Genomic DNA, 13,911 nt, shown 5'->3' with positions numbered 1-13,911 from the left:
GTTGCCAGAATTTTACCGTAAAAAAATACGGTAGCAGCATTTTAGGTTTTACGGTTTTAACTTAAATTTACAGTTAAATACCGTAATTTCATTAACTGATATAATGTTAATGTACCAACCCACTGAAGTACTGAAATCTGTTTTGTACCTTTGTAAACACTGCACCAAAAGCAGGTGATGATGAGAAAGTCTTATTCACTGTAAATTATACGTTTTTTTTCACTTCCAAAAACGGTATACTACCGTAAAATTAATGTCCAATACAGTTTCACTGTATATAGTAGGGGAATTTACCGTTAACCATTTAACAGGTTTTTACTGTAGCATTTTTACAGTCTTTTACTGTTAAATTCACGGTCATTTTTTACAGTGTTGTCTTGTCCAGGATTCACGGCTCTTTGGAGTAACTGTGGACGCGGATTTCCTCATGATGGCTTTAATGTAGGCCTATTTACATGGAACTGTTATTAGTCGAAGATCCGTATGAACTCTGCCCAAGGGCTGGAGGACTGAAGGGTTCAGCTCAATACACACATCGACTCAAACAGCTGCTGGACCAGGACTCTTGATCTCTACTGGAATGGCTTGCATTCATTCATTTGTTGAGTGTCCTGCTGCACATAACAAAAGACATATGTTTTATAAACGGCACGTTTGTGTCTCAATGCTCTCATGCTTTTTAAACAATGCTCTTGTTTTTTTTTGCTCCTCTCTTACCATAAGTTTTAGGGAAAACCCATTGACTGCATTGATCTTTTGCCTTGTTTTTCCATTGATGCCTTCTATGACAAAATGTGTTCTTTAAATAATATCTTTCAATTTGTCTACCACATCAGCTCTCAGCTTGTCCTGGTTTTTACTACGCTTTGTTGAGTAAAGCAGTAGTCTGTTGCATATGATCGCCACCACTATGTTCGTTTATTTAAATCTTGTACCAGTTTTTGGTGCTCATGATAAACGGCCGTGTGCACTGGTCATGCTCTACCAGCAGATTTAAAATGGAACTGCTGTAACTTCATATTAGACAGTTATTTAAAAAAAAAAAAAACTCAGTTTTTCTATGGCGCTATAACAACCATTTTGAGGTCCTTGACTCGACCAATGGCGTGAGTCGGGGGCGTGGCTAAGGGTTTGTTCGCTCATTGGCTGACGGGGATTCGGAAAGGAATGTGTATTTGTGCTGCTCGCGCAGAAACATACTTAAGCTTTGAACTATTTATATTTTCTTGCAAAAACACAATAACGTAGCCTACTGTTGCTCATATCCTTCTTACCGCTAATACCCTCTTCGAGTCTGTTAATCTGGCTCCCAGACTGCTTACATTTCCCTCTTGGTCAGCATTTAAGATCACTTGTAATGTACTCGACACAGAGATGTACATTAATTATAACCCTGGTAATTATAGACTGTTTCTGAGATCAAAACATGATGACAATTGTTTTTTGTTGCGTTGGAATCTTAAACAAAACTTAAGTTTGATGCGACCTCAACATCAGACTAATGTTTTTTCAGCTCAGAAATATTATTTATCCTTTTCTCTGTCTGGAAAGCTGATCAATAGCTGTGTTTTTCTGGCATTGACGTGCAGTTGCGACGCGCTCCTTGCTGAGCTCTGCTGTATGGAGTCTGAACTCTGGCCCTCGAGCTCCAGTTCCTGCAGAACTGATCTCAAACACAGCTGAACAAGCTCATCGAGGTCTTCAGGACTGCTAGAAGGCTACTGGCAGGGCTTGCGGAGTTTAAACTCTGCAGGAAAGTCTGCTCTCAGTCAGTTAGTTCTATGGAGGACTTTAAGTATGCATGCATCTAATCTAAAGCCATTTGACTCTTTTAATTGTTTTTGGATTTAAAGTTAATCGTGCATATTGATATGCATTTTTATTCGTTTCTTTTACGTGTTTTTACTTTTATATCTTGTTTCTTTTGTTTTATACCTTTGAAGGCGCCGTATAAAAGTAAATATTATTATTATTATTGTTATTACGCAGCAGTAGCGAGTGTGGAGTGCGGCTGAGCGCTGAGCACGTGCTGCTGTCAGGATCCGCTGCTGCTGCAGTTTCGCTCGTGACCCTTGCCATCTGCGCGCGCACTATAAAAGCGCGTCCCCGCGGCGCCTCGGGTCAGAACTGCCGCTGCATGCGCGAGAGCTCCAGTCCCGAACCAGAACCAGAACCAGAACCAGAGCACCATGCTGCGAGTGCGATGCCTGAGAGGAGGGAGCCGCGGAGCTGAAGCCGCTCATCTGATCGGCGCTATGGTGAGAGTAAAGCGCTGCAGTGCCACATGCGAGTGTGTGCTGAGATCCCAGAAACCATACCTCCACAGTAATCACAGCGGATTCATTTGATCATAACAATAGACTTGTAGTGTTAAACTCTGAACTGCATTCTCTTTTACAGGTGGAGCGAGATTATAAGTCTTTGACTCTACTGTAAATCATGTTCTTAGAAACAGTTGCATTGGCTCAGAGCTGGAGATCGTGTGTTATGAGTGAGTGACAGCACAGCTGTAGATCAGAGATCCTCCTCCTCGATCACTAACCCAGACTGTGACTCCAGGATCATGAAGAGAGCGTCCAGTGCTGGAGATCAGATCAGATCAGATCAGAGCGTGCTGAAGCGCAGGCGGCGCGTTATAGTCGCGCGATCATGCTGCACACTTTCTCCGGAGCGTCATGTGTGATCTGTTAACAATCTGCGTGTGTGTGTGTGTGTGTGTGTGTGTGTGCGTGAGAGGGAGTGTGTGTGTGTGTGTGTGAGAGTGTGTGTGTGTGTGTGTGAGAGTGAGAGTGAGAGTGTGAGTGCGTGAGTGAGAGTGTGTGTGTGTGTGTGTGAGAGTGAGAGTGAGAGTGTGAGTGCGTGAGTGAGAGTGTGTGTGTGTGTGTGTGAGAGTGAGAGTGAGAGTGTGAGTGCGTGAGTGAGAGTGTGTGTGTGTGTGTGTGAGAGTGAGAGTGAGAGTGTGAGTGCGTGAGTGAGAGTGTGTGTGTGTGTGTGTGAGAGTGAGAGTGAGAGTGTGAGTGCGTGAGTGAGAGTGTGTGTGTGTGTGTGTGAGAGTGAGAGTGAGAGTGTGAGTGCGTGAGTGAGAGTGTGTGTGTGTGTGTGTGAGAGTGAGAGTGAGAGTGTGAGTGCGTGAGTGAGAGTGTGTGTGTGTGTGTGTGAGAGTGAGAGTGAGAGTGTGAGTGCGTGAGTGAGAGTGTGTGTGTGTGTGTGTGAGAGTGAGAGTGAGAGTGTGAGTGCGTGAGTGAGAGTGTGTGTGTGTGTGTGTGAGAGTGAGAGTGAGAGTGTGAGTGCGTGAGTGAGAGTGTGTGTGTGTGTGTGTGAGAGTGAGAGTGAGAGTGTGAGTGCGTGAGTGAGAGTGTGTGTGTGTGTGTGTGTGTAAGCGTAATGATCTGTCAAAGTTGTAAATAAAACAAAGATAATTGGAATATGTTTTACAAGAAAGTGCTATTTCAAGCCTAAAACTTTCACGGTTAATTTACTAGCTGATATGAATAGTTTCTTCACCATTTTTTTCGTTAAAGAACATGTAAAGCACTTTTGAGTTTTGACTAATTCAGCTCATTAAGGCCTCCATAAGTCGCACCTGCATTAATTGCATTGCTCTTTCTTGATTTTGTTGCTGATCTCTGCGCTCCGCTTGCTCTGTGTCGCGCAGGTGGGTCGCACGGCGTCGGGATGGGTGTCGCGCGCATTCCGCAGCACCTCGAGCTCCGCCGCCGCGCTCCCGCTCACCGTGGACGAGCCGTTTACCGAGCCCGCGCCCGAGGAAAGCCCCGTGTGCGCGCACACCGAGTGGGACCCGCTGGAGGAGGTGATCGTAGGCAGAGCCGAGAACGCCTGCGTCCCCCCGTTCACCGTGGAGGTCAAGGTACAGCTGCGGGGGAAACAATCCAGTCAAGTGTGGTTTCATTGCAGATACAGACGTGTTGTGTCTCAGCTCACAGACAGCACACTGCGGTGGAAGTACTTATATCTGTACCGTTATATTTACTGTTACTTCAAAGAATACCATGGTACATGTCCAAAAGACCATCTTTTGTTGCTGATACAACAACAGGACATATAAATATAGACAGAATACAGTGTAAATAAACTGGGTCCATTTTCAGAAGCACTGCCAATATGTTAAGAACTAGTCTGACCAACTAGCAGTTAGTCAAGGGGTCTGTCTTAAGTTCAGGATTCACATTACATCTGTTACTGACATAAGTCATGACAAGCCCTAAAAAAACAGAGCTTCAGCATTTAAAGCAATAGACAATAAAACTGCAGTGTGCATATAATAAACAATGTTATCGTCCATTTGTGTGAACACTAATATAATTATCATTATAGTTATTATCATCCATTGGTGTGAACAGACCTTAACTTGTAGGGTTAGTCTCTAAGCTATAAAATATGAAACCAGCCACAGAAGTCCTTCCCATCACATTAGAGTACTGCTAACCCTAACCAGTCCTAACCCGACGCTGCTGCTGCTGTGTGTCTGCAGGCCAACACCTATGAGAAATACTGGCCCTTCTACCAGCAGTTCGGGGGACAGACATTCCCGAAGGACCACGTGAAGAAAGCAGTTGCTGAAATCGAGGAAATGTGCAATATTCTGCAGCATGAGGGAGTTACAGTGAGACGACCGGAACCCATCGACTGGTCAGTGGAGTATAAAACCCCGGACTTCACCTCCACCGGTGAGAGCTGACCACACACACACACACACACACACAACACACACTCACACTCACACACACACACACACACACACACACACTGATATCAGCGTTGACACTGTTTTCTGTGCAGGCATGTACGCAGCCATGCCGAGAGACATTCTGATTGTGGTGGGAAACGAGATCATTGAGGCCCCGATGGCCTGGAGGGCCCGGTTCTTTGAGTACCGCGCGTATCGGCCCCTCATTAAGGAGTACTTCAGGCGGGGAGCCAAGTGGACCACTGCACCCAAACCCACCATGAGTGACGAGCTGTACGATCAGGTGATGCACAGACACGAGTGTAAACAGATGCATGTTACGCCTCTAATGCAGCACTTCACAGCGTGTGTGTGTGTGTGTAGGATTACCCCATCCGCACCGTGGAGGACAGACATAAGCTGGCCGCTCAGGGGAAGTTTGTCACCACAGAGTTCGAGCCGTGTTTCGACGCTGCAGACTTCATCAGGGCCGGCACTGATATCTTTGTACAGAGGAGTCAGGTGAGCGTCCTCATCCGCTCTGAGCTCACTGCTCTCTCATGCTCAAGCTCCTGTTGAGAACTCTTCCAGCTCCTCACATTTTTACTGACAGGTTACAAACTTCATGGGCATCGAGTGGATGAGACGTCACCTCGCTCCCACCTACAAGATCCACATCATCTCCTTCAAAGACCCCAACCCCATGCACATCGACGCCACCTTTAACATCATCGGCCCGGGGCTGGTGCTGTCGAACCCGGATCGGCCCTGCAGGCAGGTCAGTGCTGTGCTGCCACCTAGTGTTGATCTGTAGCACTGCAGCGAGACGCTCACATGATGGTGACTCTCTCCTGCAGATCGAGATGTTCAAGAAGGCCGGCTGGACTGTGGTGACTCCTCCAGCTCCTCTTATTCCAGACAGTGAGTACAGCGGTGCATCACCGTAGCGCATGAGGTTTGACGTGAGTTTGGTGGCTTGGCTCTCAAACTCTTCAGTCAAAGCACAACCTTCAATCACATCAGAGCACCCATCTCTTTAAACACAAGCTTAAATGAAATGTAATGTTCTAAATGCATGTTATAGATGTTATTCTTTACAATTAATCTGTGAGTGTTTAATTTTGTAAAAATGTTTGGATCTTCTCCAGTCTTTTAGTGCTCTTAACACACTTTTGAGAGCCACCACAACAACCGATGCGCAGAATCAAGTCCTGCCCTACATTTTTCTTTTTCAATCACTCGTACAGTCAGGTGTCCGTCACAATACAGAAGAAAAGATCTGACCAGATTTGCAATAACATCATGATCTGATTAATAAAAACAAGTCTGTAGTTCAGATAAATCATGCTGCTATCAGGCCTATGACACACATTCACCACAATAGCAGTTTTTCAACTATAGCAATTCAGTTTAAACACTGAAATACAATAAATCTATATTTATACATTTTGGAGAAATTGAATCTGTTAGAAGCGCTTGAGTTGCTCTGTCTGATATGATTATATTGATACAATGCTCGAAACTGAGTCGAAAATGAACGTCTATTTAAGAAGTCAGAAAGAGCTTTATTGAGTATGTTTGCACATACAAGGAATTTGTTTTGGTGACAGAAGCTTCAGTACACAGACAGGTTGACAAGTGACGAGACACAGATCCCGAGCATCTTACAAATGCAATAATATATTAAAATTGTAATCAGATATTCAAACTACAACATGGAAATGAACAATTTGAATCAAATAATGTTTCAGATTAAATGTGCGTGCATTTAATTGTCCAGAGTCATGTTGTATGTCACTCAGTCACTGCTCTAATAAATGCATATTTCATATTTCACAGATTTTGTAGGTGATGAATATCCATGTACGAAATATTTGGCTTAACATGAGTGTTTTCCAATCTCAGATCATCCGCTGTGGATGTCGTCCCACACACACACCACCACGACCACAGAAGAAGAGTTTCTACCTCCTGTTTACCAAAATGAAAAAATAATAATAATAATAAAAACATAGCATATTTTGAATTGTAATGACTTCTTATATAATGCATTTTAATTATATATAATTTTCTTTTTTTACCCTACATGTGATGTGCCAAGTGTTAATTTGTAAACTCAGGTATTTTTGTAGCCATAGTTCAGCTATTTTGTAAGCATTTCATGAAAATGTAAATATCTATATGCATATGTATTTTTAGTGGCATATACTTTCCCTTCACAAGAGTGTTGTCTAGCTCTGCCTCTGCTGTCACTCTCTATAGCTGAGTCAGGACGCTGTGCTGCTTCACATCCACATGGACCGTGTTCCCGACGTTCAGGAGGCGTGTGGCTGATTGTTTTGCGTCGCGTTTGTGCTGTGATTCTCTAGTTAAACTTGTTGAGTGCGATTGCTCTTTATCAACACATGATTGTGTGTCAGGTCAAACCAATCAAATAAAGATACACTTGGAATTCAGCTTGACTGAGTTAGTTTCCATCTGAGCTTTATGAAACCTCATGATCAAAAAACTAAAGTAGTCATGAAACGAACCACAGACAGCAGCTGTTTGCGACTAGTGTACATATTCATAATCCTCTGAACGTAACGTTTTTTAGATCATATATGTAGCTGATGTGTGTATCTCAACCCTGAGTGAAATGTGAATTCATCAGTCTGACCATCACTGTTTGTCAGAGCTCATCTTTATTTGCACTCAAAAAGAAAACAAGAAACAGTATTGAGATATTAAGCACTTTTCTCTAACATCATGGCACACAGTGCTGAAGGTGCATTTATGGCCCGGAGCCACACGTTTGAGCAAGAGTTTGTTTTCATCCATCATGCTGCCCATATTTTCCATATTGTGTATTTTTAGTTAATGGAATTCAAATATAAGAACAGTTCAGCAAAGGTTAAAAAAGGATACTATATATCACTGAGTACAAATTTATCTCAGGGGTCATGTTTATTAACTAATTAATACTTTTAGATGTTGTACCAACTTATAAAGATTCTAGTTCACAGGATAAAGTTCTGTTCAGCTGTATGTTCCTCAGTTAACCCGTTCGTCTTCATCGCGTCGCGCTTTTAAAGTTCCCTCCACGCGCGAGCCCCGCCCCTCTGCGCGCAAGCGGCCGCTGGTTGGCTCGACGCAGCTCATTTGCATTGACGTCATTCGAGGCTGTAGGTCAATCCGTGCGCGTGCTTCTATTGGATCTGCTGCTGTCAAATTCGCGCCGCTGCTGTTCTCAACGCGCGTTATTCTTCGTCAGGAAACTCGCGACGCGCAAACGCCTTTTCTTCTGTCATCTTGCGGCCGTCAGTGGGGTTTCTCCGTCCGCCCGCGTGAAACAGAGGCAGAATCGTAGGCCTTTGATTGACAGCTGCTGTTTAATTCAGCTTTGGCGTTGACGCGCCGCTCCGGAGTTTCATCTAACGGCCCGTTTGATGTCATAAATGCCGGATCGCGCGTTCCGCGGCGCGTCGGGGCCAGATTTCAGCCTGTTGATGAGGAGCGGGATAAACGCGCCGGTTGGTTCCCAATGACTGCGGCTGAGGGAGCAGAAAGAGAGGCCGTGCGGAGCGATCGGGTGTGTTTGGCGCCTGTCGAAGGAGAATAAGCGCACGGACGCGCCGCACAGATGGACGCGAACCGAGCCGGAGCTTGAAATCCGCCAGAAAAGAGGCGAAGTTCGTGAGCGGACCGTGAGGATGAGGAGTAACGGGCGCGAGTGAAGCGCGGCGGCGGGGAGCAGAGCAACATGAGCAGAGTTTGTGTTTGATCGATAGACTCGATAGATCCGATCGTCTGGATGATCTGAGAGAGAAACATTCCTATTCGAGCAGCACCGGGTGAATGATGGGCTGCGCCTCCAGCATCCACATCTCCGATCGGGTGGTTTATCACAGCGGGAAAGAGTCCGAGGACTCGCCGCAGCAGAACTGCCCTCAGCCGGGCAACATCAAGCCCAGCAGCGCCTGTTGTGTGTGTGTGTGTGTGTGTGTGTGTGTGTGTGTGAGACACTGGGATAGTTCACTCAGAAACCATCATCATGTAGGCCACTGCATGACACTTGATTTCCTCTGTGGAGCTCAGTGACTGACACGCTTTTCTCCACAGACGAAACAAAGTCTTGCAGTCTTGTTCATTTCAAAGTGTTTTCTGGTCGTGTACTCATGCAATCAGTGTCAGTCTGCTGCATACTCATGCTAGTGTCGCATACTGAGATTACTGACATTATTATCATAATAATGTCACACTGACCTGTCTGTTTAGTGCACTTGTGTCTAGTTAGAGTACAGCAGCGGCAGCAGTTATTGGATACAGACTATATAGTGCATATTAAGAATCAAGAAGAATATCGTGTCCCGAAACATTAGCAGAGTAGGTGTTGGTGCTTTCTGAAGGTGATGGACCTCCTGCACACTAGAGAGAGCTAGTATGCATGAGTACAGGGTGAATGAACAGGTGTTTGATGTGTTCAGCAGATCTTTTCTTCGCTGCTCGAGGTATTTTACTCAGTTTTCAGCTTAATAGCTTCATCAGTATCAGCCTTCTGTTTTCTAAATGCATGATGTAAAACTGTTTAACCATTTTGAGACTCGCATTCAGATCCGCCCCCATTTGAGAGCCACGCCCACATCTCAACATCCAATCAGCTACGGACGCATTGAACCAAGTCCCGCCCTACAATTTTTCGTTCGAATCATCTGTTGCATCACTGCTTGCAGAGTAGGTGTTGGTGCTTTCTGAAGGTGATGGACCTCCTGCACACTAGAGAGAGCTAGTATGCATGAGTACAGGGTGAATGAACAGGTGTTTGATGTGTTCAGCAGATCTTTTCTTCGCTGCTCGAGGTATTTTACTCAGTTTTCAGCTTAATCGCTTCATCAGTATCAGCGTTCTGTTTTCTAAATGCATGATGTAAACTGTTTAACTATTTTGAGACTCGCATTCAGATCCGCCCCCATTTGAGAGCCACGCCCACATCTCAACATCCAATCAGCTACGGACGCATTGAACCAAGTCCCGCCCTACAATTTTTCGTTCGAATCATCTGTTGCATCACAGCATGGAGGGAAAGATTCATTACGGCTTTAATCTTGATACGCCTGCAGACTGATTAGGCTGAAATGAATGAGTTTTATTATTTTACCGTTTAGGATGTTCATAGTAAAAAGCATGAAATATCACACGAATTTATTTTCTTTGTTAGTCTAGCCCACGAGACGCGCCGCTGCTGCGTTATTCATTCAAAATATTAGAGAAATACAGAAGCTCAATGCGGAGAAGATCTTGATTAGGTTAAAACCGAAAACAAGCCATTCACACAGAACACATATTCAGCGCATTATCTAGACGGACAAATACGACTGCTGCACTCGCGTCTCACACAAGAGATGTAGCCATGCACAGTTAAAACAGTTAAAACTTTTAGAAAACACGTCGTGAATTTGTGGAGGTTTATTCCTTTTCACTGCGTCTCATATGTTTTTAAATGCAGTCTGTGTGCTCGGCGCTTTGGCCCTTTGTATTAAGCAGTGCATAAATACATGATGCTGTTTTGTTCATAATTGTTTATGCAACTACTAACATAAAAATGAGTTAATTTAGACGTAATGAACGTTTTTTATAGACTATTACTTCCTTGCGTTCCGTGTTTTGTTCTCACAGACACCCGGTAGCAAGTAACAAAATAACATTAAACTCCGGCAAGAAGATAAAGTCCTTTTTGCAAAATCATAGACATGTATTTACAAATCAAGTATAATGGGAACACAGAATGATCTTGGAGAGAGCTTAACCGAGCTGACTGCTGTAACCGAACGAGACCAGGGTTTAAAGGCTGAACGAATGACTGACAGCCACAGCGGAGAAAAGAGTTTGTGTGAACTTTAATGTAAGGACTTAAATATTCATATGTAGCTCCCATTAAGCTATCGTATGGCTTCAGAAGTAACACAGAATAATTCGCACAATCGAAAAAAAACAAATCTCGGATTTGGCTCGGCCCTCTCTGACCGATACCCGATCCGAGAAAAATGGCACTATCGGAGCCGATACCCGATATGAATATTGGATCGGCATATCCCTAATTAAATGTAAAATTTTTTTAAATTGTCAATAATTATCGATACCGAACGATATGAAACATTATATCGTTGATACATTTTTTAGCTATATCGCCCAGCCCTATGTTCTATTCTAATATCAGAATTTTCCAAAACAGTTTCAGTTTCTGATTCAAATACATGTTTGGAAGAAAAATTCTCTGTCCCTTGTCATTTGAAACAAAGAATATGATACATTTCTGGTCATTTAGGTTGCAGAGTTTTTTGTACTAATAATAGCGATGATGATGATGATGATGCTCACAGGACTCTCACGGGTGAAATGAGCAGATGAATGTTGTTCTGCAGGTTCATGCAGGCCGTGTGTGTGAGTGTGTGTGTGTGTGTGTGTTGTGTGAGAGTGTGAGAGTGAGTGTGAGAGTGTGAGAGTGAGTGTGAGTGTGTGAGTGTGTGAGTGTGTGAGAGTGTGAGTGCGTGTGTGAGTGCGAGTGTGAGTGTGAGAGTGTGTGTGTGTGTGTGTGTGTGATTTACTGTGCTTTAATACACACACAGATGATGCTGCTGATTCATTTACTCTTTCATCAATCAGCTGTTCTGATGGCTGTGTGTGTGTGTGTTAATCAAGGGCGCAGCAGCATCTGTGTGGCTTTCTGTCCATGATAAGACTCAAGTACAAGGTCTGACGATGGTTTTCTCATGTCTCTCAACACATTCCTCTTTGTGTATTCATGTATTTGTGTGTGTGTGTGCGGTGCTGATATAGGGTTAGTGGTTTATCTGGCCTTGGCTGAGGCTCCACTGTTCTGCATTTGTAACCCTCAATACCGGATTCAGCCAGAGTGTGTGTGTGTGAGTGTGTTACTTAAGGGACAAAGTTTGTGGATGATTGAAAGTCAAATTTGTCTTGATCTGTACGTGTATTTCATTGTAAACATGCAGTTGTTGGTTTGTGTTTGACTCTCGTCTCAGTAGATGTCAGTGTGAAGCCCCTCTTAGGAAGTGTGTGTGTGTGTGTGTGTGTGTGTGTGTTTAGTCATCAGATGATTGACAGGTGTGTGTGTGACTGACGTCTTGTTTGTGCGGATCTGAACGGCTCAGACAGGAAGTAACGCAGCACAGGGACGAGCCGAGCTGTCAGTGGGCAGTACCTCTTCTTCCTGAAGGGAAATGACATCATCATCATCATCATCATTCCCAGCAGCCCCTGTGGCTCACACACGTGTGTTCGCTGTAGTCAGACGCCGCACAGTTGCGCTGCTGCTGTTTGTGTCCGCATCTGTTTGTTTCCTGAGTATCATTATAATATAATACATTATATTTCCCCAAAATCCCATTGTTTTTTTTTTCTAAATTCTGTGTTATCCATTGTAATTCCATTTTAATGCTTTAATAGAACTTTAATAATCAAAAAAGCATGTCTAATCAAATGAAAATATGATGATTCCTTCATAACAGATTCAGGTTGCACTTTGTTTAACAGTCAGTGCACTTGCATGTACTTACAGTGTACTTACCTGATGAAGTACGGTAATATAAGGTAAGTGCATGGGTTAAGGTTAGATTTAGGGGTAGGTTCAGGGTTAGTACCTAGGTATTACCCAGTTATTGTAATTATTATGAGTACAGTACAGTATAGTATGTACATGCCGCACAGGACTAAAATAAAGTACTACTCAAAGTCCTTTATAACAGTGCGCCAAATACAGTGCAGATGAACAAAATCTCTTGATTGTGTGACATTCCCTTGATATTTTTTTATGAATTATTATTGTTCATGCTTTAGAAATTTTAAAACAGTAATTTATTTCCATCATAATTGCTTCAGGTTAAACGGAGCTTTTATTTTGGGTGTGTGTAGTGTGTCTCTGAACATGCGTCATATTTCAGTCCATATCGTCCTACTGTTGATCTCACTGTATCGCTGCACGCTTGCACAGGGTTTGCTTTGACCGATCGTGTCTCTTCTGTCTGCTTTACTCTGTTTGTCTCTGTGTTCACAGAGAATCAGCCGCTCGTGCTCGTCCAGAGTTTGTGTGTTTGTGTGTGATGCAGTGTCGTGTGTGTCAGCGGAGCTGAGAGCGGCTCGACTTTAGCGGGATTGAGTGCTAATCTGGATCAGGACAAAAATACCTGGAGAGAGAGAGAGAGAGCGTTCACTGAATGACTGAGGCCTGAGGAGGAGGAAGACCTTCATCACTGCGCTCACACACATTCACTCATATTCTGTTTTCAGGCATAATTTTCTTACACACACACACACACACACACACACACACACACACAGAGAGACTTGTTGTGTTTAAGCGTCTCTAAAGTCTCTTGTGTCTTGCAGCTGTTGCTGCGTCTTTCTGACGTCATGTTTCCTGTGTGTGTGTCTGTGTCCCGTGTGTGTGTATCCCTTCAGCTGCACAGTAATGCTTACGAGTGAACAGGACAGGCCGTTTGTGTTCAATGAGCTCAGCCTAAACATGTAATGCAACTAACTATAGTTAACCCAAACTCTAACGATTAAACCTGTATTTTAGCCTAACTAACCCAAACCTTAAACTGACCTGGAGTAACTAAGTGACGGTATCTGTAAACAAGCCAAACAAACCCCGGTGCAGTGTTTCTGTCTCTGAGCTCGTTTAGTCTGGTTATGTTGGTAAACTCTGTTGTGTTATCAGATGTTTTTGCGGTCGTGTTGTTCCCTGCGGTACAGAAGACGTTTTTTTCCACAAATGACTGTCAGGAGACACCTGAGGTGTGAGTGGCTCTCGGTACTGTGTGTGTGAGTGTGCGAGTGAGTGTGTGTGAGCGAGTGAGCGAGTGTGTGAGTGAGTGAGCGAGTGTGTGTGCGTGAGTGAGAGTGAGTGAGTGAGTGTGTGAGTGTGAGTGAGCGAGCGAGTGAGTGAGAGTGCGTGAGTGTGAGTGTGTGTGAGTGAGTGAGCGAGTGTGAGTGAGTGAGTGAGTGTGTGTGAGTGAGTGAGTGTGAGTGTGCGAGTTTGTGAGTGTGAGAGAGTGCGAGTGAGTGTGTGCGAGTGAGTGTGTGTGTGAGCGAGTGTGTGAGTGAGTGAGTGTGTGTGAGTGAGCGAGTGAGCGAGTGTGTGTGCGTGAGTGAGAGTGAGTGAGTGAGTGTGTGAGTGAGCGAGTGTGTGAGTGTGTGTGTGAGTGTGAGTGAGTGAGTGTGTG

At 44.2% G+C, this 13,911-nt stretch overlaps 1 protein-coding gene across 1 annotated transcript; it reads left to right on the top strand.

Moving 5' to 3' along the window:
- Nucleotides 1-2,110: 2,110 nt before the first annotated feature.
- On the top strand, nt 2,111-7,021 carry LOC107727396 (glycine amidinotransferase, mitochondrial). Its single transcript, XM_016537257.1, has 9 exons — nt 2,111-2,258; nt 3,656-3,868; nt 4,493-4,688; nt 4,801-4,991; nt 5,072-5,209; nt 5,301-5,465; nt 5,545-5,608; nt 6,593-6,660; nt 6,950-7,021. The coding sequence occupies exons 1-9, from the start codon at nt 2,190-2,192 to the stop codon at nt 7,019-7,021; spliced, it is 1,176 nt and encodes a 391-aa protein (XP_016392743.1). The 5' UTR covers nt 2,111-2,189.
- The last annotated feature ends 6,890 nt before the right edge of the window (nt 7,022-13,911 follow it).

Source organism: Sinocyclocheilus rhinocerous, unplaced genomic scaffold (assembly GCF_001515625.1).
Source record: "Sinocyclocheilus rhinocerous isolate Xijiao unplaced genomic scaffold, SAMN03320098_v1.1 scaffold4111, whole genome shotgun sequence".
In the NCBI taxonomy this organism is placed as follows: domain Eukaryota; kingdom Metazoa; phylum Chordata; class Actinopteri; order Cypriniformes; family Cyprinidae; genus Sinocyclocheilus; species Sinocyclocheilus rhinocerous.
The sequence above is the reverse complement of the archived record's forward strand: the minus strand, read 5'-3'. Positions and strand labels throughout refer to the sequence as shown.